We start from the raw sequence: 27285 nt of genomic DNA, 5'->3' as shown, positions 1-27285 counted from the left end.
TGGGTAGATTATATAGGGTAGAGCAGCTCAGCTACTGGATTGGAGAACTTCAGGGGAGAGGGGAGTATGACAGACATACTCTGTAACCAAGTAAGAACTGAAGAAGGCAAGGAGAACATGGCACCCAGCGTCTGCGTTTATACTGTAAACATACACTTTAGCCTTTTAAACGAGGTTTGAGTCCTAACACTCTGTGCCCAGGAGGAGGAAGAAGTGACTACTGAGTAGAGGAATAGTTCAGAGAAGACTTTGCAGTCCAGGCCCAAGTTCTGCTGCATCGCCAGTCTCGGCAGGTCTGTGACAATTCTGTGCCCGGAGTGGCAGCCAGGGCTGGGAACCACTGTGCAGAGTTCCTACACAACACTCTGTAAGGCAGTTGCTCCTGTCACTCAGATCACATTAGCCAATCAGAACTCCTAAGCGGACTGCTAGTCAGAATAGGGGAGGGCATTTCCGGTCCACATACAGGAGACTGCAGCTCTGGACTCCGGGACTGAGGGAGACTCCTGTGTTCTTTGTGCCGCGCTGTGACCCGCGGTCCGGAGCTGTGGGGAGAGCGGGGAGAGCCGGGCGAGCTCGGAACCCGCCATGGTGAGCGAGGGCCGCCGACCCCAAGCGGGGTAGAGTCGCGGGAGCCGGTGTGAGGTCCTCTCGGCGCTGTGGGAACGGGCGGCCGGATTCTGCGCCCCTGAGGTCCTTGAGGTCCCTGCAACAAATAACTTCCATCTGCGGGATGCGGCTACGGCTGCATCTAACACGATGGGGTACTGTGTGTCTAGTTCCTTATTGTGACGGCACCATGCAGCGTGCGCGTCTGCACCACTTTCATCATCGCCTTGAAAAGCAGATGATTTGCTAAATGACAGAGCTACTTTCTCTAATGTCTTCTAGAAGTTCTGCACTTGGCACTGAACACTGAGGTGTAGGATCCGACTGCAGTTAATTCTGTGCAGGGCGTAAAGTCTGTGCCATTAACACATTTGCATGGAGATGCCAGGGTGGACCAGTCATGTGTGTCAGTAAGGCCAGACTTACTGGGTTTCCTGGCCTCTTGTGTTCAAATCGACACTGTTTTAATTGTTATTTTGTTTCTAAATTTTCTCTTATGTTCCGCTGAGTTGTTTATTCTTTCCCAGACAGAACAATCTTCATTGCAGTTGCACGGGAAGTTTTAAAGTCAGATGCTGTCACTGTGTGCTATTACTCCGTCTTGTGTTGACCAGTGTTTCACTCATGATGACTTTTTCTGTTGTTGGTAGGAAGATTGTTAGACTTTATTGGAGTGTTGCTGAATCTATAGCTCAGATTCTGTGCTGAAATAATATTTAGGTTTCCTGTTTACAATCATGGAATTTCTCTCTGATCAAGTTTCTTGATTTCTTTAATTACATAGGTATAGTTTTGGTTATAGATATTTCTCACATTTCTCTGCATTTCTGACTTGTTTATCTGTGATGACCTATAAGAGATATGAGAGCATGTGTTTTCAATTTTTCTATATTATTTTATTTCATGTGTATGAGTGATTTGCTTGCATGTATGTATGTTGACCTCGTGTGTGTTTGGTGTCCACAGAAGACAGCAGGAGGCATCAGATCCCCTGCAGCAGCATCTAGGGATGATTGTGTGCACCATGTTAGTGCTGGGCACCAAACCCAGGACTTCTACAAGAGCAACAGTGCTGGTACCTGCTGAGCCATTACTCCAGTTGTAAACTTGACAGATTTCCAAAACTTTGTGTGTGTGTGCACAAGTACACGCTGAAAAGCCGGTGTCAAGAGAGCTGAGGTTTGCTTAAAAATCTGTTTGGGGTTTGGGAGATGACTCAGTAGTTATGCTGGGTAGATTTGGTCAGCTTGCCACAAGCTAGAGTCAGACTGACCTATAGGTTTATAGGGTATTTTCTTGATAGTGGTTGATATAATAATAGGGCCCATCCCACTGTGGTTGGTGCCACCCTGGGCAGGTGATCCTGAGTTGTATAGGGAAGCAAACTGGAGCAGGCCATGCTGGCAGGGGCAGTCAGCAGCATTTCTCCAGGTCGCAGCACGTGCAGAATGTGTCAGCCTGTGGTATATATGAGTTGGCACATCTTTTCCTAGACAGATCCTCTCTTTATTTGGTCGAGCTGGAGACTTGTAATTACTGAAGGAATTTTTCTCAATCTTTCCATGTGTGGCATGATTTCTCACTGTGATGGCCTATTTCCAGAACAGCTGCACCTTCAAGCTTTCAGAACAATATTTTAAGACAAAGTTTGCTACGTTGCCTTTCTCTGCCTCGATCCCAGGGTTGAGGCCCACAGGGCATTGACATTGCTGTTCTCCTGATTCAACCTCTTCGATTCTTGATGAAAGGTTTGTAGCACCATACGCGTCTAAAACTCCCCATTGGAGTCACAGAGTGGGCTGTCCACTGCAGTGATAGGAAAGGTATTTGTGTGGAACACAGCTTCTCCATTGAGACCGGAATAGAAAGAATGGTTTATTGTGTACACTACAGGGGAAACTAGGCTAGGCCATGGCTAGATTAGAGGTTGTTTAGTTCTTTGACCTGTAGGTGTCTCTGTTTTAAAACAGGATCTGATTGGTCAGAGTGAGCACCTTTCTGTCTATTTTTTCAGTTCGCATTAACTCATAGCCTGTGCATGAAGGAAAACCAAATCTGTGGGTGCATAATTTGGGGAGGTTACCTTGAGCCACTGAAATTTCTGATTGGGTGACTCTCTCATGTTGATCTATAGAGACCTGGTTGTCTCAGTTTAGTCAGGTGAGAGGATTGAGACGCTGAGCATTTGGCTGTGGCTTGTGTGTTGGCATACAGTACTCAGCAGCTGACATCTTACACAATGCAGGGTCATACAGTCTCTTATGATCGTAGACGTGAGTTCTGTGCAGGATGATGAGTATAGATCTGTTTGCATTCTTCTACACGCAGACATCCAGTTTGACCAGCACCATTTGTTGAAGATGCTGTCTGTTTTCCAGTGTGTATTTCTGGCTTCTTTATAAAAACCAGATATCCATAGGAGTGTGAATTCATGTCTGGCTCCCCAGTTTTATTCCATTGACTGAGGTGTCTGTTTTTATGCCGATACTGTGTGGTTTCTATTGCCATGCATCTGTAGCACACATGCTGTCTGGAATGGGGAGACTTCCAGCAGTTCTTTTATTCTTCAGAATTGCTTTAGCTATCCATGGTTTTCTGTTTTTTCGTTGGAAGTTGGGAGTTTTCCTTTCAAAGTTGTAAAGAACTGTTTTGGGCTTTTGATGGGGATTGCATTGAATCTGTAGGTTGCTTTTGGTAGAATTGCCAATTTTACTATGTTCATCCTATTGATCCGTGAATGTTGGAGATCTTTCTATCTTTTCATATCTTCTTCGGTTTCTTTCTTCAGAGACTTGTAGTTTTTATCATAAGAAGTCTTCTACTTGCTCGGTTAGAGTTACTGTGAGATATTTTGTATAATTTGAGGCTATTTTGAAAAGCATTGTTTCTGTGCTTTCTTTCTCAGCCCCTTTTCTATTTGTTTGTAGGAGAGTTACTGATTTTGCAAGTTAATTATGTATCTAAACTACTTTGTTCAGAGTGTTTTTCAGCCATAGGCATTCTGGGGGTAATTTCTAGGATCTCTTATATATCCTATCACATCATCTGCAAATAAAAATACTTCAACTTCTTCCTTTCCAATTTTATCCTTTTGATCTCTTTCAATTGTTTTATTGCTCTAAGACTTCCAGTTCTATATTGAGTAGACATGGTGAGAGTAGACGACCTTGTTTTCTTCCTGATTTTAAACAAATAACATTGAGTTATTCTCCATTTAATTTGATAGTGGCTATAGGCTTGTTGGAAATTGCTTTATTCTGATTAGGTATGTTCCTTGTATCCCTTGTATCTGCAAAACTTTTGTCATGGAGGGGTGTTGGAGTTTGTCAAAGGCCTTTTCTCCATCTAATGTGATAATGTAATTTTTTTCTTTCTGATTGTTTATATGGTGGATTACATTTCCTGATTTTTGTATCTTGACCCATCCCTGAATGTCTTGAATAAAGACTACTTGATCATGGGTAGATGATCTTGTTGACGTTCTTGGATTTGGTTGTTGAGTGGTTTATTGACAACTTTTGTATCTATGTTCATAAGGGGAAAAGGTCTTTGATTCTCGTTGTTGTGCCTTTATGTGGTGTGGGTTTCAGGGTAACTGTTGCATGGAAGCTAGGGTGCTGGGGGTGTAGGTCATGGGAATACAACTAGACCGTGCTCTTAAATCGCCATGGTCAGCCCCATACTACCACTGCTATAGTTAGTGACGAACTGGATTTTGGTGGGCTTCCGTCCTCATGACAGGAGCTGAGTGACTTGAGTGAGACACATGGTGAACAAGCTAAGCTGTAAGGTGGGGTGGGTGAGCATGGCATGGACCCTTCATCGCGGCCCTGGGGGTGGGGAATGAAGCTGACTCCTTGCCAAGTTGGAGGGAATGAATGACTTTGTTTATGAGACTGTGGATACCTTTTAATTTTTAAAATGATAATTATTTGTTTTCCAGTTTGTATGGTGAGGGGATCCCAGATAACAGCTTACATGAGTTGGTTCTTTATTTCCAGTATGTGTGTCCTTGGGATCAAAAAAGTCAGAATTCTCAGCCGTCAGGAAGCTGGGTAGGAAGATCAAATCTGAGGCCATCAAGCCTATCATCCTTTAACCACCTTTTCATACATTTTAAGTTCCTGACTGTACTCAGCCCTCACACCTTTATTACCCTTAATCTGCCTAGTCGGTCACCTCTGCAGTTACAGGCCAAGTTCAGTCCCAATGGATTTTTTTTTCTCACATCAATAGTATACTAAATCTGTCTTACCCAGAGGCTGCCTTTACTTTGACACTCCCCAACTCCTAATCTATTCTATAGCATCATAGCCTTACAAACACAAACCTAATCCTCTCATCTTCCTGATTCTGACCTTGAAATAGCTTCTCATGACACTAAAATAACAAGGCAGTGGGTACCAGCATCTTGACACTACCGTCTCTATCAGGTTTTACTTTTGGCCACTTGTTGTTAAGGATACCAAAATGCCAAGTGCATCCTGTAAATTCTTTTCTTTATAGCTAATGATGTTAACAGCATCCTTTTAATCCCAGTGTTCTGGAGGCAGAGTTAGACAGATTCCTCTGAGTTCTGGCCATGGTCTAATGATAAGTCTCATTCTAGCAAGAATACACAGTGTAATACTGTCTCAACAACGTAACCAAAGAACGAAGAATCAAGGCTGCATTTGATTTGATACCTTGGGCCGAGGAGATGACTGAGTGAGCAAAGGTGTTTGCGGGCATATGGAGCACATGATAACCTGAACTCAGTCTCCAAAGCCCGTGGAAAAGCTGTAAGGAGAGACTCCACAAAGTTGTCTTTTGAGCCCCACAAGCACCATGGTGTGCAATGCCCCCTCCCTCACAGAAACACAGGAACAAAGTATTTTTAAAGTGAGACAGGCTGGCCTTGTGGTGAGTTTTATGTGTGTTCCTGCACCATGGGTCTAGAAGATCCTGTGTTTCTGTTCTTAAGATATTAAATTTTATTTATGTGTATGGGTATTATTCATATATTGTATGTGTGTGCACCACATGCATTCAGTGCCCTGAAGAATCTAAAAGAGGGTGTCAGGTCGTCTGGGACTGCAGATTCAAGTCGTTTTAAGTGGGTATGTAGATACAATGAATTGAAATTTGGTCCTCTACAAGAACAGACAGATCTTAACATGGTGAACCATCTCTCCAGCTCTTTATTCAGAAAGCGCTACTGTATTTTTATTCCCAGGAGCAACTTAGGACTCAAAATTGGGTCAAAACCATTCATTGCAGGCTGTTTTGAAAGCTTAATTCTGCCTGGGCTGGAGAGATGGCTCCACAGTTAAAAGCACTGGCTGTTCTTCCAGAGGATTTGGGTTCAATTCCCAGCACCCACATGGCAGACATCAGCTACCTGCAATTCCAGTCTCAGGGGATCTTCTGATCTCCGAGGGCACTTCACAGATATGAAAGATAAACATATATGTAGGCAAAGCGCCCATACATGTTAAACAAAGTTTACAAACACTTCTTTCTACCACTCACTACTTTCTGTTCCCGGATGCCAAAGAAGCAGGTCTAGGAGCACAGCAGGGCTGGGGAAAGGAGCAGGGTATTCCTTCCCCTGCCAGGCAAGAGATGTCCTGGAGTGGCATACCGGCATAGTCCTCCGCGGGACAGGAAGTGCGGCTGTTAGACAGCGCGGCATGCTGTTGCTGCTCTGCAGTGACTCTCAGGACTGCAGAGTGGGGTCTGTGAGATGGAAGGCAATCAGTCAAGCCCCATTACACCTCTCCCACGTCTATACAACACGGCAGGAGGAGGTGAGCATGGGGTCTGTGAGATGGAAGGCAATCGGTCAAGCCCCATTACACCTCTCCCACGTCTATACAACACGGCAGGAGGAAGTGAGCATGTGCGGTTGTCACCTCTGCATCTGTGTGGAGATCCCAGGGGTGTCTGTGTCAGAGGCACCGGACAGCTGTTAGGACTCATGCATCATCCAGCACTTCAGCCCCAGGGGAGTCACTGCAGATGTGTGTTGAATGGCCTACTCTTAAGATTACATATTCTCAGAGGCAGGCAGTGTGCACAATAAACTGTTCCCAACAGTCTTCAATCTGGATGCTGTGTTAGCACTGCCTGAGCAGGCCTGCCGCAAAGTCCACACCACAGAGACAGACCTCCGTCATCCTGCTAGGGGACTGATGTAACAGACCCTGTATCCACATTCTTGTTATAAATTTCTTTGCTTTCCGTCTTTCTTTCTTTTTCTTTCCTTTCCAATTTGGAGTAGAGTTAGTTGTTTAATCCAAAGGAAAGTGCGTCAGAGATAAGTATTGCTGTGAAAAACTATTGTTCCCCTTTCGCCCCAAGGGAGCTCTGCAGTGCTAACTTGATGACTTGGTAGGAAGTGACCTGTAAATGCTTTGCTTCCTATGGCCCTCCCGGCCATATTCTGAAAGAGTTCTATTTTGGTCAATGGTTGAGCTACAACAGAGCTAGCTATTTTGCTGAATGTTTTAGTTTTGGTGCTTTTTTTTTGTCTATCTTGTGACTCAGTTTTATTTGAAGTTTCCTCTCATGTTGTGATGATCTTTGCTTTTTCTCAGGTAGTGCAGTCTTCATTGCAGTTGTATGCTGAGTTTTGAAGTCAGTCAGCATCACTGTCACTGTGTGCACCATTTATTCAATCTTATGTTGTTCATTTTGTCTTTCATGATGACCTTTTGTCATCAGTTTTCTGGTTGTAGTAGAATAAATTGTTAGGCATTTTATTGAATTGTTCCTGAAACGATAGTTTAAATTCTGTATTGTTGTAATATACTGTTGACGTCATAGCCAAGAAGGCAGCAAACCACAAGATTGTTTATCACTCAAAGTTAGCCCAGCTCACTGCCAAGGCATTCTAGCCCTCCATCTTATACATGTCCAAGTGAGATCTACACTTCTCCAAGGTTCAGTGTGCACTGTCACACCCTTCACTTTAAAAAGACGCTTTTGTGAGGTAAGCATGATATAGGAGGAGATGTGACCTATGGCCATGGCTGGTGGGCCCTACACAACTAAGGAATAGAGGACAGAAATCCGTGGCCTCGAGTAGAGAGAGTAGAGTCCATCCATGTGTCCTACCACACAGACTGTACTGTGGAAGCCCGAGTGTTGTCATCCAGGTCTTTCACATTCTTCCCAGTACCCAAACACAAGTTGTCACTTGGCCCCATTTTATCCCCATTGATTATGGTCTCTGCTGTGATCACACAGGTTTCTGACTTTCCATTTTGGCTGTAATTGAAGACTTTCAGATTTTATCTTATTCAAATAGTCAAATTTAGATCTGCAGTAATCTTGTGAGGCACTTCTAACCAGTTAGAATGCAGCTCCAGGGTGGCATCATGTGCAGCAGTCACACTTAACCTCGCCAAGAGATGGACTTCATTGCCTCTACTAGACCTGATCAAGGTTTCCCAGGTTCTCTGAGGGAACTGGGTAGGGAGGGAAACAGGGATAATGTCATGCACTCAGAGAAAGAAGAGATATAAACTTGAGTTTGGAGGCTTTGCATTGTTTAAGCTCTTCTTAGATGGGGCATGAAATATTTTAGTAAGGAATCCTTTAACTAGCCAGAGAAGTTGGCTCTCTCCCCCATTGGGAAGAAATCCTTCTCTCTCTCTCTCTCTCTCTCTCTCTCTCTCTCTCTCTCTCTCTCTCTCTCTTCCTCCTTCCAACCCTCCCTCCCTTCCTCCCTCAATGGACTTTAATTCTTTTCCTTTAAAGATCTTTCTTCTTTAGCTTGTGTTCCTGTCAGGTTTAATATTTGCTCAACACCCTTAGGCTCCTGTCACCAAATTTTTGGTGTCCAGTGAGTGGAACTAATGGTGTAATATTAGGAGGGATGCCCTTGTGCAAGTAGGTATGTCTTGTTTGTATAGCTCTGTTGCTGTAGTTGGGCTTGAGATTTCACAATACAAGTGGAAGGCAAGTGTTTTCTTTCTGCCGTCCTGCACATCAGGATGTAGCACTCAGCCCCATGCATGCCCACTGAGGCTTCCTTTCAAGGTGATAATGGACTAACCCTCTGCCACTGTAAGCCATCCCAAAATTTAATGCCTTCCATTATAAGAATTGCCTTGGTCATAGTGCTTCTTCACAGCAATATAACAGTCACTAAGACAGGTTTGTGTAATATTTTGGTGCATTATTTTGCTGTATTCTGCCCTTTTCCTGTGAAATTTAATATGGCTAATTGAGAGAACCATGGACTGATTTCTTGACCAAACATTTTATCTGCAATATGGTTATTTCTAGAAAGTCTTTAATTTCTTTTTTTTTAAATATTTATTTATTTATTATGTATACAATATTCTGTCTTTGTGTATGCCTGCAGGCCAGAAGAGGGCATTACAGACCCCATTACAGATGGTTGTGAGCCACCATGTGGTTGCTGGGAATTGAACTCAGGACCTTTGGAAGAGCAGGCAATGCTCTTAACCTCTGAGTCATCTCTCCAGCCCCCAAAGTCTTTAATTTCTTACTTTATTTCTATCTTGTTCCCTTATTTATTTTGTAGAGAGGTGTCGAGGTTCCACAAGTTTATAAGCATTCTAATGTTTCTACTGTTATTGATATCCAACTTTAATCTGTGATGGTCTGATAGGATGCAGCAGTTATTTCAGTTTTCTTGTATTTGTTGAGACTTGCTTTGTATCCGAATTTGTAGCCAATCTTGGATAAAGTTCCATGAGGTGCTGAGGTCTCTTCTTTTGTGTTTGTGTGAAATGGTCTGTAAATATTCGTTAAGTCCCTCTGTTAGCTCCATTTGTTTTATAATATCTGTTAGCTCTGTTTAGTTTTTGTCTAGGTTACCTTTCTATGGGGGAGAATGGAGTATCAATATCTCCCACTATCAGTTTGTGAGCTGTAGTAGTGTTTTTTTTTTATTTTTAACTAATGAAGGCACCCCTTTGTTTGGGGAATACATGCTAAGAATTGAAACATCTGCTTGGTAGATTTTTTCCATTGCTGAATGTATAGTTTCCTTCCCTGTAGGCTGAGGCTGTTCATTCATTTCCTAGCTTCCCAGACCCGAAATAATCAAATAGAAACTGTAATATTATAACCCTGCTTGGCCTATTAGCTCATGCTTCTTTTTGGCTAGCTGTTATATCTATTAATCTGTGTATTGCCATATGGTTGAGGCCTACTAGTAAGGTTTTGTCCAGTGTCTGTCTCTTGCAGCAGCTACATGGTTTCTCTCTGACTCCAGCTACTCTTTCCTCTTCTGTCTGCTTGGAACTCCTGCCTTGCCCTATTCTGTGCTGCAATAGGCGGAAAGCAACTTCTTTATTAACCAGTGGTATTCACAGCATACAGAGGGGAACCCCACATCACCTCTCTCCTTTTCTGTCTAAATAAAAAGGAAGGTTTTAACTTTAACATAGTTAAATTACATATAACAAAACAGGTATCAAGCAAGAATTACAGTCACAATATTTATATCTACTTTATCTTTTATCATAACTAAGGAAAACTATAATTATAATCATCTATTCTTCAACTCCATCAAAGACTCCAGAAGGAATTAATATAACCTAAGTAAACAGGAAGCATGGTAAGCAACTTCCAAAACTCTAGAATTGACAGGGACATCTCACTGTGTGGATAGTCACCCAAAGTTTTTTTTGCAACGTTGGGGCATCCATCTTCAGGTCCATAATATCTGGCAGAATTTTTTATGAAGCAGGAAATTTAAAAAAACAGTTCCACCTACTTTGGCAGTTTGTCAGTCACTTTCTTTTGTGTCCTGCAGAATGTCTGTCAGACTCTTTCATGAAAAGGAATCTTGAAGAACTGTTTCACCTTTAGACAACTTCAGCAGTCATTTTTCTGTGGATCCTGCATGTCCAGTTCATACAACATAACATCAAGCAGTCCAGGCAAGAGCAGTTTCTTGCCCAAATGGCTAACCAACTCCATAAGGATCTTTTTCGATGCCTATCATCCTCTTGAAGTAGCTTGGTGCTGCTAGGAGCAGATGTGTCTCACTGTCATGAAAAGTCCTAAGTTTAAAAAAAAAAAATTTAAGTGCCATATTTTGTAAGTCTTTGAAAGGTTTGAAGCATAACTATCCATCTGAAATATATCTCTGTATATCTAGAAAACCTAACTAACATGACTACAAACTTAACTATTATAGATGATTATCTATTAACCTGTATTTCTTAGTTATACATTACCTTTTTAAATGAGCTTCACAAACACAATATCTTAATCAAGAGCAGAAATATATACATAACAAAGCTGACCTTAAATTTGTATCAGTAAACCAAGATCCATACTAATGCAAAGTATTTATATCATATCCCCCTTTAAATGTAAATAAACATTTATAAACAATATTTGGGAATTTTGGCATAGTTCTCTCCAAACTACTTCCTGCTTTTTGTTGGGTGAAGTATTTTTTAGGGTTCATGCCAAGAAATTCTTATTAAGCAAGGCAAAGAGATAGGTAGCTGAATCTGAATTGGACAGAAACAGTAGCAGGCAGCCTGGTAACTATTCAAGAGGAAAAAGAGGTATGTATTAGAATGAGCTGGAATATGTTGATAAGTTCTATCTGGGTATTTTGATTAGTTTAGTCAAAATAATGAGTTTCAGTCACTGGAGCTTGATGTTTTAATAGTTGGATCTTGGTGATCTGTTGCTGAAGGAGGCTGTTAATTCATTCCTGGGCATTCAAGCCCGAAATAATCACACAGAAACTATATTATTTAAATCACTGCTTGGCTACTGACTTAAGCATATTGCTAGCTAGCTCTTATATCTTTGGTTAAGGCATTTTAATAGTTTACATTTTACCATGAGGCTTGTGGCCTACCAGCAAGGTTCCAGCTGGTGGCTCACATTTTTTTCCTCTGGCGGCTCCATGGCAACTCTGCTGGGCAGGACAGAAAACCTCAGTCAATGAATGGTACCCAACATGTGGACAACTGCATCCACATAAAGCCTGAGAGAGCTTGGGAATTTATTCTAGATAGAGAAGAATAGAGTTAAACATGGCTTCTTGATAGCAGCACTTTCTCGGGTGGGCCATACTTGCTAAAGGCAAACACTCTCATTTAAAATAGACTTCCTGGCTCAGCTTTAGGTGTAAAACCTTGCAGCTCTTTTAAGAGGTCCTGCCATGAAATGGTGTTGATGAGAAGCTGGCTGCATGCTTTTTGGTGGTGGCAGGGACCTTGAAATGCCATAGAATTGTGGCAATAAACATGTCTCCGACTGGTACCGCCTCCATAAGTCTGGAATCTCAGAAAGCTAAGGAATGGACTGGATCCAGCCATCAAAGCCATGGCTTTAATCCTAGCCATATTGCCTAGCAAATTAAAGTGTTGTAAGAAAAAGAGATGTAGAATAAAGATAGATTCAAAGGCAAAGAAAAACTAAATGGTTTACAGTATGTTTAATTATATATGCAGGCTTGGAAGACAAAGGAAAATGATAAATTCCTTAAAATAAAAAGAAATAGAGTAGTTGGGTATGGTGGCACACACCTTTAATCCCAGCACTTGGGAGGCAGAGGCAGGCAGATCTCTGAGTTCAAGGACAGTTTGGTCTATGGAGTGAATTCCTGGACAGCCAAAGATACACAGAGAAACCTAGTCTCAAAAAAACAAAACTTAAAAATAAAAATAAAAGAAATAAAGTTTAAAATAAGGCCACATAAAGATGGAAAATACACAGAGTGTCTGGATACTGTATGTTATTGTGTTGTCTTTGAATTGTTTGATGGCTGAGGAAGGAACAACATCTGCTAAAAGACATTTGTTTATAAATGCTGCTGAATTAGTCAAAGATAGGTATTTTGGAAATACCTTGACTTCAAAATTGAAGTCAAAATATATGTTCCTTTAGAGAAGAGATTTTGCTTTTGTTTCTCCAGGAAATGAGAGGCTGTGGATTCATTCTGAGTTGAGAAAAATCAGGTTTGATCAAGGAAGACTACCAGAGAAATCTGTGGTAGGAACGGATGGCCCAGATGTCTGAGTTCTGCATCCAGAACAGATTCAAGACTGCTGCCTGAGATGATCAAGCCTCATAGGATAATCCAGTCATGACTTGATAATTCTAAATTTTCTTTAGGTTCCCATAAGATTATCAGCACCCCCAATCAGCAGGAAGTAGCCTGGAAAACTATGCCCACATTCCCAAAAAATAGACTATGTATACTTTCCTTTGTTTAGAATGTTGGTTACAAGTTGTTATGGATAATGGTCAGGAGAAAAGCTAAACAAAGGATATTAGATTCAGAGTTCTTATTTTAAAAATAATGGGGCTGCTGTGGGACAGTGATCTTTTATCTTGTCACTTGTATTATTTTTAATAAAATGCTGATTAGCCAGTAGCCAGGCAGGAAGTGTAGGTGGGGCAACCAGACAGGAAGTAGAGGCAGGGCAACGGCAATTCTGGGAAGAGGGAAGTTTAAGTCCGCAGTTGTGGCCCAGCCTCAGAGGAAGCAAGATATGACTGCCTTGCTGAAAAAGGTATCAAGCCAAAAAAGGTACCAAGCCACATGGCTGACTCAGACAAGAATTATGAGCTAATGTAAGTTATAAGAATTAGTAAATAAGAAGCCTGAGCTAATGGCATCTTTCTCCTTTGGAAACTACGTGGCATCTCATGTAGGAGGGTCTTCTATCTATCTGTTGCTTTCATTGGTTAATTAATAAAGAAAACTGTTTGGCCTGATAGGTCAGAACATAGGTAGGCACATAGGTAAAACATAGGTAGGCGAGGAAGACAGAACAGAATTGTGGGAGGAAGAAAGCAGAGACAGGCAGATGCCATGATTCTCCAACCCGAGATGGATGTAGGTTAGGATCTTTCCCGGTAAGCCACAGCCTCTTGGTGCTACACAGATTTAATAGAAATGGGTTAATCAAGATGTAAGAGTTAGCCAGTATGAGTATAGAAATAATGGGCTAGGTAGTGTTTAAATGAATACAGTTTCCATGTAATTATTCTGGGGCTAAACTAGCCATGTGGGATCCGGGCGGGATGAAAAGCAGGCCTGCTCGCCTCATCACTACGGGCATCTCTCTAACTCTGCCTCCTTCCTCCCTGCATTCAGTTTAGTTTTCCTGCCTATCTATATTCTTCCCTGTGATAGATAGGTCAAAGGAGCTTCTTTATTAAGCAATAGTAATAAAACATTCACAGCATATAGAGGGGAATCCCACATGATCCCTACATTAAGGCTGAGCAAGGTATCCCACTTTAGGGAATGGGCTCCAAAAAGCCTGTTCATGCACCAGGAATAGATCCTGTACCTACTGCCAACGGCCCCACAAACAGACCAAGCTGAAAAACTGTCACCCACATGCAGAGGGCCTAGTTTGGTCCCATGTAGGCTCCCCAGAGTTCATGACATGCCACTTGCTTGGGTAGCTGTCTCTGGGTTTCCCCATCATGATCTTTACCTGCCTTGCTCATATATCCCCTCTTCTCTCTCTTCAAATGGACTTCAGGAGCTGGACCCATTGCTTGTCTGCAGATCTCTGTATTTGCTTTCATCAGTTACTAGATGAAGTTACTATGATAACAATTATGGTGGTCACTAATCAATTTGAATGTTTCCTGTCACCTGCTTCTCTTGAGTGAATTTGCTTCTTTTTGTTCTAGGACTTTCAGGTGTATTGTTAGGTCACTATTGTGAGATTTCTCCAAATTCTTTATGTAGGCACTTAGTGCTATGAACTTTCCTTTTAGCACTGCTTTCATAGTGTTCATGTGTTTGTGTATGTTGTGCATTTAGTTTTATTGAATTCCAGGGAGTCTTTGATTTTTTTTTATTTCTTACTTTACCCAGGGGGATTCAGTTGAACATTGTTCAATTTCCATGAGTTTTTAGGCTTTCTGTAATGTGCGTTGTTTTATTCTAACTTTAAGCCATGGTGGTCCAGTGAAATACAAAGGGTTATTCCAATTTTTGATTCTGTTGAGATTTTCCTTGTTACTGAGTATGCGGTCACCTTTAGGGATGGTTCCATAAGGTGCTGAGAAGAAGATATATTCTTTGTTGTTTGGGTGGAATCTTTTTATAAATGTCTGTTAAGTCCATTTGAGTCAGGACATCTGTTAATTCTCTTATTTCTCTGTTAAGTTGCTATGTGGCAGACCTGTCCATTGGTGAGAACAGGTTGTTGAAGTCTCCCACTCTTTGTGTGGTTTGATGTGTGATTTAAGCTTTATTAATGTTTCATTTACAAATATGCATGCCCTTGTATTTGGGGAATAGATATGTTCAGCATTGAGACTTCATGTTGATGGATTTTTTTGTTTGACAATTTTGAAATGTCCATCACCATACCTTTTGATCAAGCTTAGTTTGAACTCTATTTGTTTATATATTAGGATATCTGCACCAGCTTATTTCTTAAGTCCATTTGATTAGAAAAAATTTTCCCCAACAATTTACTCTGTGATAATGTCTGTCTAAGACATGGCTTTGAGAGTCTCCATTGAGAAGTCAGGTGTTATTCTGATAAGTCTGTATTTATTACTTGTTTTTTTTCTTCTTTAGCTCTTAATATTCTTTCTTTATTCTGTATGCTTAGTGTTTTGACTTTTTTCTGTCCAGTCTATTAGGTGTTCTGTAAGCTTTTTGTATCTCCATAGGGATGTCCTTCTTTAGGCTGGAAAAGTTTTCTTCTGTGATTTTGTTGAATATATTTTCTGTGCCTTTGAGCTGGTATTCTCTTCTTTCCCTATTATTCTTAGGTTTTGTCTTTTCATGGTGTCTCAGATGTCGTCAATGTTTTGTGTTAAGGATTTGTTGGACTTAACCTTAACTTTTACCAATGAATCTCTTTTCTCTATCATATCTTTAATGCCTGAGATTCTCTTCCATCTTTTGCATTCTGTTGCTTATGCTTGCATATGTAGTTCTTGTTCATTTACCCAGATTTTTCATTTTCAGAATTCACTCAAATTGTGTTTTATTTCCTCTATTTGAATTTTTAAATCCTGAATTGTTTCCTTCACCTGTTTGATTCCTTTTTTTTTTCTCTTTTGTTTCTTGGATTTCTTTTTATTATTTATTTATTTATTGAAAAAAAAATTCTGCCTCCTCCCAGCCTCCCACTCCTCTCCCCCTCCCCCCACTCCTCTCCCCCTCCCTCTCCAGTCTGAAGAGAAGTCAGGGTTCCCTGCGCTGTGGAAAGTCCAAAGTCCTCCCCCCTCCATCCTGGTCTAGGAAGGTGAACATCCAAACTGGCTAGGCTCCCACAAAGCCAAAACATGAAGTAGGATCAAAACCCAGTGCCATTGTCTTTGGCTTCTCAGCAGCCCTCATTGTCCGCCATATTCAGAGAGTCCGGTTTTATCCCATGCATTTTCAGTCCCAGTCCACCTGGCCTTGGTGAGCTCCCAATAGATCAGCCCCACTGTCTCCGTGGGTGGGTGCACCCCTTGTGGTCCTGACTTCTTTGCTCATGTTCTCCCTCCTTCTGCTCCTCATTGGGACCTTGGGAGCTCTTTCCGATGCTCCAGTGTGGGTCTCTGTCTCTATCTCCATCCATCGCCAGATGAAGGTTCTATGGTGATATGCAAGATATTCATCAGTATGGCTATAGGATAGGATCATTTCAGGTTCCCTATCCTCAGCTGCCCAGGGAACTAACTGGGGACCTCGCCTTGGGCACCTGGGAGCCCCTCTAGGTCCAAGTCTCTTCCCAACCCTAAGATGGCTCCCTTAATTAAGATATGTGCTTCCCTGCTCCCCATCCAACCTTCTTTTATCTCAATCATCCCATTTTCCCAAGTTCTTTCCATCCTACCCTTCTCACTTTTCTCTCCCCCTCTCCCCTTACCCCCTCCCACCCCACACCCAAGATCCCGATTTTTTGCCCGGCAATCTTGTCTACTTCTCATACCCAAGAGGATAGCTATATATTTTTCTTTGGGTTCACCTTCTCCTCTAGCTTCTTTAGGATATCAAATTATAGACTCACTGACCTTTATTTATGGCTAGAACCCAATTATGAGTGAGTACATCCCTTGTTCATCTTTTTGGGTCTGGGTTACCTCACTCAGGATAGTATTTTCTATTTCCATCCATTTGCATGCAAAATTCGAGAAGTCATTGTTTTTTACCGCTGAGTAGTACTCTAATGTGTATATATTCCACACTTTCTTCATCCATTCTTCCACTGAAGGACATCTAGGTTGTTTCCAGGTTCTGGCTATTACAAATAGTGCTGCTATGAACATAGTTGAACAGATGCCCTTGTCATATGATTGGGTATCTCTTGGGTATATTCCCAAGAGTGGTATTGCTGGGTCCAGGGGTAGGTTGATCCCAAATTTCCTGAGAAACCGAAACACTGATTTCCAAAGTGGTTGCACAAGTTTGCATTCCCACCAGCAATGGATGAGGGTACCCCTTCCTCCGCAGCCTCTCCAGCAAAGGCTATCATTGGTGTTTTTGATTTTAGCCATTCTGACAGGTGTAAGATGATATCTCAAAGTTGTTTTGATTTGCATTTCCCTGATCGCTAAGGAGGTTGAGCATGACCTTAAGTGTCTTTTGGCCATTTTAACTTCTTCTGTTGAGAATTCTCTGTTCAGATCAGTGCCCCATTTTTTAATTGGGTGAATTAGCATTTTAAAGTCTAGTTTATTTATTTATTTTTAATTTATTTATTTATTAAGGATTTCTGCCTCCTCCCCGCAACCGCCTCCCATTTCCCTCCCCCTCCCCCGATCAAGTCACCCACCCTCTTCTGCTCGAAGAGCAATCAGGGTTCCCTGACCTGTGGGAAGCCCAAGGACCGCCCACCTCTATCCAGGTCTCCTAAGGTGAGCATCCAAACTGCCTAGGCTCCCCCAAAGCCAGTACGTCCAGTAGGATCAAAAACCCATTACGATTGTTCTTGAGTTCCCATTCTTCCTCATTGTCCGCTATGTTCAGCTAGTCCGGATTTATCCCATGCTTTTTCAGACCCAGGCCAGCTGGCTTTGGTGAGTTCCCGATAGAACATCCCCATTGTCTCAATGTGTGGGTGCACCCCTTGCGGTCCTGAGTTCCTTGCTCGTGCTCCGTCTCCTTCTGCTCCTGATTTGGACCTTGAGATTTCGGTCCGGTGCACCAATGTGGGTCTCTGTCTCTGTCTCCTTTCATCGTCTGATGAAGGTTAATATTCATGAGGATGCCTATGTGTTTGCCTTTGGATTCACCTTCTTCTTTAGCTTCTCTAGGAACATGAATTATAAGCTCAATGTCCTTTATTTATGGCTAGAAACCAAATATGAGTGAGTATATCCCATGTTCCTCTTTTTGGGTCTGGCTTACCTCACTCAGGATAGTGTTTTCTATTTCTATCCATTTGTATGCAAAATTCAAGAAGTCCTTGTTTTTTACTGCTGAGTAATACTCTAATATGTATATATTCCATAATAAGCGATTAGGTATATATAATAATATATACCTAAGAAGCGATTGCCTGTGCCCATATGTTGTAGGGTACTTCCCACTTTCTCTTCTATCGGGTTCAGTGTGTTCAGATTGATATTGAGGTCTTTGATCCACTTGGACTTGAGTTTTGTGCATGGTGATAGATATGGTTCTATTTTCATTCTTTTACAGGTTGACATCCAGTTATGCCAGCACCATTTGTTGAAGATGCTTTCTTTCTTCCATTGTATACTTTTAGCTCCTTTATCGAAAATGAGGTGATCATAGGTTTGTGGATTAAAATCTGGGTCTTCTATATGATTCCATTGGTCAACTTCCCTGTTTTTATGCCAATACCACACTGTTTTCATTACTGTGGCTCTGTAATAGAGGTTGAAGTCAGGGATGGCAATGCCTCCAGAAGTTCCTTTATTATATAAGACTGTTTTGGCTATTCTGGGTTTTTTGTTTTTTCCATATAAAGTTGATTATTGTCCTCTCAAGATCTGTGAAGAATTTTGATGGGACCTTGATGGGGATTGCATTGAATCTATAAGTTGCCTTTGGTAGAATTGCCATTTTTACTATGTTGATCCTCCCAATCCAAGAGTAAGGAAGATCCTTCCATTTTCTGGTATCCTCTTCAATTTCTTTCTTCAATGCCTTAAAGTTCTTGTCAAATAGATCTTTCACTTCCTTGGTTAGAGTTACCTCAAGATATTTTATGCTGTTTGTGGCTATCGTGAAAGGTGATGCTTCTCTGATTTCCCTCTCTGCTTCCATATCCTTTGTGTATAAGAGGGTGACTGATTTTTTGGAGTTGATCTTGTAGCCTGCCACATTACTAAAAGTGTTTATCAGCTGTAGGAGTTCTTTGGTGGAGTTTTCGGGGTCGCTTATGTACACTATCATATCATCTGCAAATAATGAAAGTTTAACTTCTTCCTTCCCAATTCGAATCCCCTTGATCCCCTTATGTTGTCTTATTGCTATTGCTAAAACTTCAAGCACTATATTGAAGAGGTATGGAGAGAGTGGACAGCCTCTCCATGTTCCTGATTTTAGTGGGATGGCTTTGAGTTTCTCTCCATTTAGTTTGATGTTAGCTGTCGGTTTGCTGTAAATACCTTTTATTATATTTAGGTATGACCATTGTATCCCTAATCTCTCCAATACTTTTATCATAAAGGGATGTTGAATTTTGTCGAAAGCTTTTTCAGCATCTAATGATATGATCATATGCTTTTTTTCTTTCAGTTTATTTATATGATGGATTACATTGATAGATTTTCGTATGTTGAACCAGCCCTGCATCTCTGTGATGAAGCCTACTTGATCATAATGTATAATTTTTCTAATGTGTTCTTGGATACGGTTTGCCAGTATTTTGCTGAGGATTTTTGTGTCGATGTTCATGAGTGAGATTGGCCTGTAATTCTCTTTCTTGATTGAGTCTTTGTGTGATTTTGGTATCAGAGTGACTGTAGCTTCATGAAAGGAATTTGGCAATGACTCTTCTGTTTCTATATTGTGAAATACATTAATGAGTATAGGTATTAGGTCTTCTTGGAAGTTCTGGCAGAATTCCGCATTGAAACCATCTGGTCCTGGGCTTTTTTTGGTAGGGAGGTTTTTGATAACAGCTTCTAATTCTTCGCGACTAACAGGTCTATTTAGATTGTTCACCTGGTCCTGGTTCAACTTTGGTATATGGTATTTATCTAAAAAAGTGTCCATTTCTTTTACATTTTCCAGTTTTGTGTGATACAGGCTTTTGTAGTAAGATCTAATGATTCTCTGAATTTCCTCTGTGTCTGTGGTTATTTCCCCCTTTTCATTTCTGATCTTATTAATCTGCGTATTCCCTCTCTGCCGTTTGATTAGTTTGGATAGGGGTTTATCAATCTTGTTGATTTTCAGGAACCAGCTTTTTGTTTCATTGATTCTTTGGATTGTTTTCTGTGTTCTATTTTATTGATTTCCGACCTCAGTTTGATTATTTCCAGTCTTCTACTCCTCCTAGGTGAGTCTGCTTCTTTTTTTTCAAGAGCTTTCAGGTGGGCTGTTAAGTCTCCAATGTGAGCTTTCTCTGTTTTCTTTAAGTGGGCACTTAGTGCTATGAACTTTCCTCTCAGGACTGCTTTCATAGTGTCCCAAACGTTTGAGTATGTTGTTTCTTTATTTTCATTGAATTCAAGGAAGACTTTGATTTCTTTCTTTATTTCTTCCTTGATCCAGGTGTGGTTCAGTAGTTGACTGTTCAGTTTCCATGAGTTTGTAGGCTTTCTGGGGGTAGCATTGTTGTTGAATTCTACCTTTAATCCGTGGTGATCTGTTAAGATGCAGGAGGTTACGAATATTTTTTTCGTAACTGTGTAAGTTTGCTTTGTTACCGAGTATGTGGTCAATTTTCGAGAAGTTTCCATGAGCTGCAGAGAAGAAGGTATATTCTTTCCTATTTGGGTGGAATGTTCTATAGATGTCTGTTAAGTCCATTTGCTTCATTACCTCCATTAATTCTCTTATTTCTCTGTTAGGTTTCTGTCTAATTGACCTGTCCATTGGTGAGAGAGGAGTGTTGAAGTCTCCTACTATTAGTGTGTGCGGTTTGATGGCAGCCTTGAGTTTTAGTAATGTTTCTTTTACGGAAGTGGGTGCTTTTATATTAGGGGCATAGATATTCAGGGTTGAGACTTCATCCTGATGAATTGTTTCTGTTATGAGTATAAAATGTCCATCTCGATCTCTTCTGATTGATTTAAGTTTGAAGTCAACTTTGTTAGAAATTAGTATGGCCACACCTGCTTATTTCCTGGGTCCATTTGCTTGATAAGCCTTTTCCCCGCCCTTTACTCTGAGTAGGTGCCTGTCTTTGTGGTTGAGGTGTGTTTCTTGTAAACAGCAGAAAGTTGGATCCTGTTTTCGTATCCAATCTCTTAGCCGGTGCCTTTTTATAGGTGAGTTGAGTCCATTGACATTAAGTGATATTAATGACCAGTGGTTGTTTACTCTGGTCACATTTTTAGTAGTGGAGTTTTTGTGTTTCCCTTCTTTGAGTTATGCTGGTGAAGGGTCTCTAGAAGTTTGAGTTATTGTGGTCATTGTTGGACTCCTTGGTTTGTGATTTTCCTTCTATTACTTTCTGTAAGGCTGGATTTGTGGCTACGTATTGTTTAAATTTGTTTTTATCCTGGAAAATTTGTTTTCTCCATTTATAGTGAATGAAAGCTTGCCTGGGTATAGTAGTCTGGGCTTGCATCCATGGTCTCTTAGTTTTTGCAGTACATCTATCCAGGACCTTCTGGCTTTCATAGTTTCCATAGAGAAGTCAGGTGTAAGTCTGATAGGTTTACCTTTATAAGTAACTTGACCTTTTTCCTTTGCAGCTCTTAATATTCTTTCTTTATTCTGTATGTTTTGTGTTTTGATTATTATATGGCGAGGAGATGGGTTTTTTTGGTCCAGTCTATTTAGTGTTCTGTATGCTTCTTGAACCTTCAAAGGAATATCTTTCTTTAGGTTGGGAAAGTTTTCTTCTATAATTTTATTAAATATATTTTATGGACCGTTTAGCTGTAATTCTCCTTATTCTATCCCAATTATTCTTAGGTTTGGTCTTTTTATTGTGTCCCAGATTTCCTGAATGTTTTGTGATGAGAATTTGTTGGTTTTGCTGCTTTCTTTGATCAATGTGTTTATTTTCTCTATGGTATCTTCAGTGTCTGACATTCTTTCTTCTATCTCTTGTAATCTGTTGGTAGTACTTGGCTCTGTAGTTCCTGTTCATTTACCCAGATTTTCCATCTCCATCCTTCTCTCGGTTTGTGTTTTCTTCATTACTTCCATTTCATTCTTCAAGTCTTGAACCGCTTCCCTTACCTGTTAGATTGCTTTTTCTTGTTTCTCTTGGTTTTCTTGGGTGTCTTTTAGCGATTTATTCATTTCCTCTACCTTTTTGTTTGTAATCTCTAATTGTTTATGGCAGTTTTTCACCTCCTGTTTAAGGTCTTCTATTTTCATATAGTTCACGTTTGAGTCGATTTCTTCTAATTCTTCTGGAGTAGGGTGTACAATTCTTCTTATTTTGGGATCCCTGGATTCTGGTGATGTCGTGTTGCCTTTCAGGTTGTTGGAGGAATTCTTCCATTGGCGCCTTCCCATCTCTTCCTTTAAATGGAGCCAGGAGAGGCCTGGTGTCTTGGTCCAGTCTTTGCTGTGATTGACTCTCTAGGTGTATCTCTTCAGTGTAGAAGCAGGAACCGTTCCCGTCCAGATGGAACTCTTCAGCACCAAAATATGGACGCCTGGTAGTCCAATGACCCGAGGACAAAAGGGGGAACTTGGGGGCAGGGTGGGGACGGGTAGAACACAGGACACCCTGCCGCACAAGCTGAAGGTGCACGTGCTCCCTTTCTGGGGGTCCTTGAGGCCTGCCCCGTAGGTAGGCGCTCACCGCTCTGGGTGGGTAGCCTTAGTGTAGGAGCAGAAAACTGTTCTTGAGCAAAGGACCTTGCAGAAAACGCAGACTTGGTGGGGGGGTCGTGCAAAAGAAAGACAGCCCTGCAGAAGGAGCTGGGGGAGGGGGTTTTGTGCTCTCTTCCAGGACAATCCGCCCCTGGATAGCACACACTCACCTGTCCAGATGGAATTCTTCTTGGATTTCTTTAAGGAGTTTATTGATTTCTTCCAATTATTGTGTGTCCTTTCTGTGGGGAGTGTGAGTTTTACAGCTCTGGAGCTGCAAAAATGTCCTGACTTACCTGGAAGCCAGGCTATACTTAGAGCCGCAATAGGACAGCTCTGGGAGGGTGGGGCGTAGAGCAGCAATAGGACAGCTGTGGGGGGGGGTAGAGCCACAATAGGACAGCTGTGGGGGGTAGAGCTGCAGAGGACAGCTGTGGGGGGTAGAGCTGCAGAGGACAGCTGTGGGGGGTAGAGCTGCAGAGGACAGCTGTGGGGGGTAGAGCTGCAGAGGACAGCTGTGGGGGGGGGTAGAGCTGCAGAGGACAGCTGTAGGGGGTAGAGCTGCAGAGGACCGCTGTGGGGGGTAGAGCTGCAGAGGACAGCTGTGGGGGGGGAGAGCTGCAGAGGACAGCTGTGGGGGGTGGGAGAGCCGCAGAGGACAGCTGTGGGGGGGTAGAGCTGCAGAGGACAGCTGTGGGGGGGGTAGAGCTGCAGAGGACAGCTGTGGGGGGTAGAGCTGCAGAGGACAGCTGTGGGGGGGGTAGGGCTGCAGAGGACAGCTGTGGGGGGGGTAGAGCTGCAGAGGACAGCTGTGTGGGGGTAGAGCTGCAGAGGACAGCTGTGGGGGGGGTAGAGCTGCAGAGGACCGCTGTGGGGGGTAGAGCTGCAGAGGACAGCTGTGGGGGGGTAGAGCTGCAGAGGACAGCTGTGGGGGGGAGAGCTGCAGAGGACAGCTGTGGGGGGGAGAGCTGCAGAAGACAGCTGTGGGGGGGATAGAGCTGCAGAGGACAGCTGTGGGGGGGGATAGAGCTGCAGAGGACAGCTGTGGGGGGGATAGAGCTGCAGAGGACCGCTGTGGGGGGGGATAGAGCTGCAGAGGACAGCTGTGGAGGGGGATAGAGCTGCAGAGGACAGCTGTGGGGGGGTAGAGCTGCAGAGGACAGCTGTGGGGGGGATAGGGGTAGAGCTGCAGAGGACAGCTGTGGGGGGTAGAGCTGCAGAGGACTGCTTTGGGGGGGGTAGAGCTGCAGAGGACAGCTGTGGGTGGGGGAGCTGCAGAGGACACCTGTGGGGGGTAGAGCTGCAGAGGACAGCTGTGGGGGGGAGAGCTGCAGAGGACAGCTGTGGGGGGTAGAGCTGCAGAGGACAGCTGTGGGGGGGTAGAGCTACAGAGGACAGCTGTGGGGAGTAGAGCTGCAGAGGACAGCAGTGGGGGGTAGAGCTGCAGAGTACTGTGGTGGGGTAGAGCTGCAGAGGACAGCTGTGGGGGGGGAGAGCTGCAGAGGACAGCTGTGGGGGGGGATAGAGCTGCAGAGGACAGCTGTGGGGGGGTAGAGCTGCAGAAGACAGCTGTGGTGGCGTAGAGCTGCAGAGGACAGCTGTGGGGTGTAGAGCTGCAGAGGACAGCTGTGGGGGGGTAGAGCTGCAGAGGACAGCTGTGGGGGGGTAGAGCTGCAGAGGACAGCTGTGGGGAGGGGAGAGCTGCAGAGGACAGCTGTGGGGGGGTAGAGCTGCAGAGGACAGCTGTGGGGGGTAGAGCTGCAGAGGACAGCTGTGGGGAGTAGAGCTGCAGAGGACAACTGTGGGGGGGTAGAGCTGCAGAGGACAGCTGTGGGGGGGTAGGGGTAGAGCTGCAGAGGACAGCTGTGGGGGGTAGAGCTGCAGAGGACAGCTGTGGGGAGGGGAGAGCTGCAGAGGACAGCTGTGGGGGGGTAGAGCTGCAGAGGACAGCTGTGGGGGGGAGAGCTGCAGAGGACAGCTGTGGGGAGTAGAGCTGCAGAGGACAACTGTGGGGGGGTAGAGCTGCAGAGGACAGCTGTGGGGGGGTAGGGGTAGAGCTGCAGAGGACAGCTGTGGGGGGTAGAGCTGCAGAGGACCGCTGTGGGGGGGTAGAGCTGCAGAGGACAGCTGTGGGGGGGGGGTAGAGCTGTAGAGGAGAGCTGTGGGGGGGTAGAGCTGCAGAGAACCGCTGTGGGGGGGGTAGAGCTGAAGAGGACCGCTGTGGGGGGGGAGAGCTGCAGAGGACAGCTGTGGGGGGGTTGGGCTGCAGAGGACCGCTGTGGGGGGGTGAGAGCTGCAGAGGACAGCTGTGTGGGGGAGAGCTACAGACGACCGCTGTGGGGGGGGTAGAGCAGCAGAGGACCGCTGTGGGGGGGAGAGCTGTAGAGGACCGCTGTGAGGGGGTTAGAGCTGCAGAGGACCGCTGTGGGGGGGTAGAGCTGCAGAGGACAGCTGTGGGGGGTAGAGCTGCAGAAGACCGCTGTGGGGGTTAGAGCTGCAGAGGACAGCTGTGGGGGGGGAGAGCTGCAGTAGGACAGCTATGGGGGGGGAGAGCTGCAGAGGACAGCTGTGGGGGTAGAGCTGCAGACAACAGCGGTGGGGGGTAGAGCTGCAGAGGACAGCGGTGGGGGGGTAGAGCTGCAGAGGACAGCTGTGGGGGGGTAGAGCTGCAGAGGACAGCTGTGGGGGGGAGAGCTGCAGAGGACAGCTGTGGGGGGGTAGAGCTGCAGAGGACAGCTGTGGGGGGGGTAGAGCTGCAGAGGACAGCTGTGTGGGGTAGAGCCTCAGAGGACAGCTGTGGTGGGTAGAGCCACAATAGGACAGCTGTGGGGGGTAGAGCTGCAGAGGACAGCTGTGGGGGGGGAGAGCTGCAGAGGACAGCTGTGGGGGGTAGAGCTGCAGAGGACAGCTGTGGGGGGGGGAGAGCTGCAGAGGAGAGCTGTTTGGGGGAGAGCTGCAGAGGACAGCTGTGGGGGGGAGAGCTGCAGAGGACAGCTGTGGGAGGGTAGAGCTGCAGAGGACAGCTGTGGGGGTAGAGCTGCAGAGGACAGCAGTGGGGGGGGAGAGCTGCAGAGGACAGCTGTGGGGGGGAGAGCTGCAGAGGACAGCTGTGGGGGGATAGAGCTGCAGAGGACAGCTGTGGGGGGTAGAGCTGCAGAGGACAGCTGTGGGGGGTAGAGCTGCAGAGGACAGCTGTGTGGGAAGAGCTGCAGAGGACAGCTTTGGGGGGAGTAGAGCTGCAGAGGACAGCTGTGGGGGTAGAGCTGCAGAGGACAGCTGTGGGGGTAGAGCTGCAGAGGACAGCTGTGTGGGGTAGAGCTTCAGAGGACAGCTGTGTGGGAAGAGCTGCAGAGGACAGCTGTGGGGGGGGGTAGAGCTGCAGAGGACAGCTGTGGGGGTAGAGCTGCAGAGGACAGCTGTGGGCGGTGATAGAGCTGCAGAGGACAGTTGTGGGGGTAGAGCTGCAGAGGACAGCTGTGGGGGTAGAGCTACAGAGAACAACTGTGGGGGGGGGTAGAGCTGCAGAGGACAGCAGTGGGGGTAGAGCTGCAGAGGACAGCTGTGTGGGGGTAGAGCAGCAATAGGAAATCTGGGGGGGGTAGAGCTGCAGAGGACAGCTGTGGAGGTAGAGCTGCAGAGGACAGCTGTGGGGGTAGAGCTGCAGAGGACAGCTGGGGGGGTAGAGCTGAAGAGGACAGCTGTGGGGGGGGAGAGCTGCAGAGGACAGCTGTGGGGGGTAGACTGCAGAGGACAGCTGTGGGGGGGGAGAGCTGCAGAGGACCGCTTAGGGGGTAGTGCTGCAGAGTACAGCTGTGGGGGGGTAGAGCTGCAGAGGACAGCTGTGAGGGGTAGAGCTGCAGAGGACTGCTGTGGGGGTAGAGCTGCAGAGGACAGCTGTGGGGGGGGTAGAGCTGCAGAGGACAGCTGTGGGGGGTAGAGCTGCAGAGGACAGCGGTGGGGGGGTAGAGCTGCAGAGGACCGCTGTGGGGGGTAGAGCTGCAGAGGACAGCTGTGGGGGTAGAGCTGCAGAGGACAGCTGTGGGGGGGGAGAGCTGCAGAGGACAGCTGTGGGGGGTAGCCCTGCAGAGGACAGCTGTGGGGGGGGAGAGCTGCCAAGGACAGCTGTGGGGGGGAGAGCTGCAGAGGAGAGCTGTGGGGGTAGAGCTGCAGAGGACAGCTGTGGGGGGGAGAGCTGCAGAGGACACTGTGGGGGGGGAGAGCTGCAGAGGACAGCTGTGGGGGGTAGAGCTGCAGAGGACAGCTGTGGGGGTAGAGCTGCAGAGGACAGCTGTGGGGGGGTAGAGCTGAGAGGACAGCTGTGGAGGGTAGAGCTGCAGAGGACAGGTGTGTGGGGAGAGCTGCAGAGGACAGCTGTGGGGGGGAGAGCTGCAGAGGACAGCTGTGGGGGGGGATAGAGCTGCAGAGGACCGCTGTGGGGGGGAGAGCTGCGGAGGACAGCTGTGGGGGGGGGAGAGCTGCAGAGGACAGCTGTGGGGGTAGAGCTGCAGAGGACAGCTGTGGGGGGGAGAGCTCCAGAGGACAGCTGTGGGGGGGATAGAGCTGCAGAGGACCGCTGTGGGGGGGAGAGCTGCAGAGGACAGCTGTGGGGGTAGAGCTGCAGAGGACAGCTGTGGGGGTAGAGCTGCAGAGGACAGCTGTGGGGGGTAGAGCTGCAGAGGACAGCTGGGGGGGTAGAGCTGAAGAGGACAGCTGTGGGGGTAGAGCTGCAGAGGACCGCTGTGTGGGTGGTAGAGCTGCAGAGGACCGCTGTGGGTGGGTGAGAGCTGCAGAGGACA

The 27285-nt window shown here is 45.1% G+C and overlaps 1 protein-coding gene across 2 annotated transcripts in view; it reads left to right on the top strand.

The window, feature by feature from the left end:
• The first annotated feature begins 461 nt into the window (after positions 1-461).
• The window catches only part of LOC142832295 (uncharacterized), a 57151-nt gene continuing 30327 nt past the window's right edge, over positions 462-27285 (top strand). Inside the window, exon 1 of one of the 2 annotated variants that reach the window (XM_075942690.1) lies at positions 462-591. In XM_075942690.1, coding sequence (XP_075798805.1) covers positions 589-591 — 3 coding nt within the window. In that variant the 5' untranslated portion in view covers positions 462-588. The remainder of the gene's footprint in view (positions 592-27285) is intronic. The other variant, XM_075942691.1, reaches the window with a different exon arrangement.

Source organism: Microtus pennsylvanicus, chromosome 12 (assembly GCF_037038515.1).
Source record: "Microtus pennsylvanicus isolate mMicPen1 chromosome 12, mMicPen1.hap1, whole genome shotgun sequence".
NCBI lineage: Eukaryota > Metazoa > Chordata > Mammalia > Rodentia > Cricetidae > Microtus > Microtus pennsylvanicus.
This window is presented reverse-complemented; position numbering and strand designations above follow the sequence as displayed.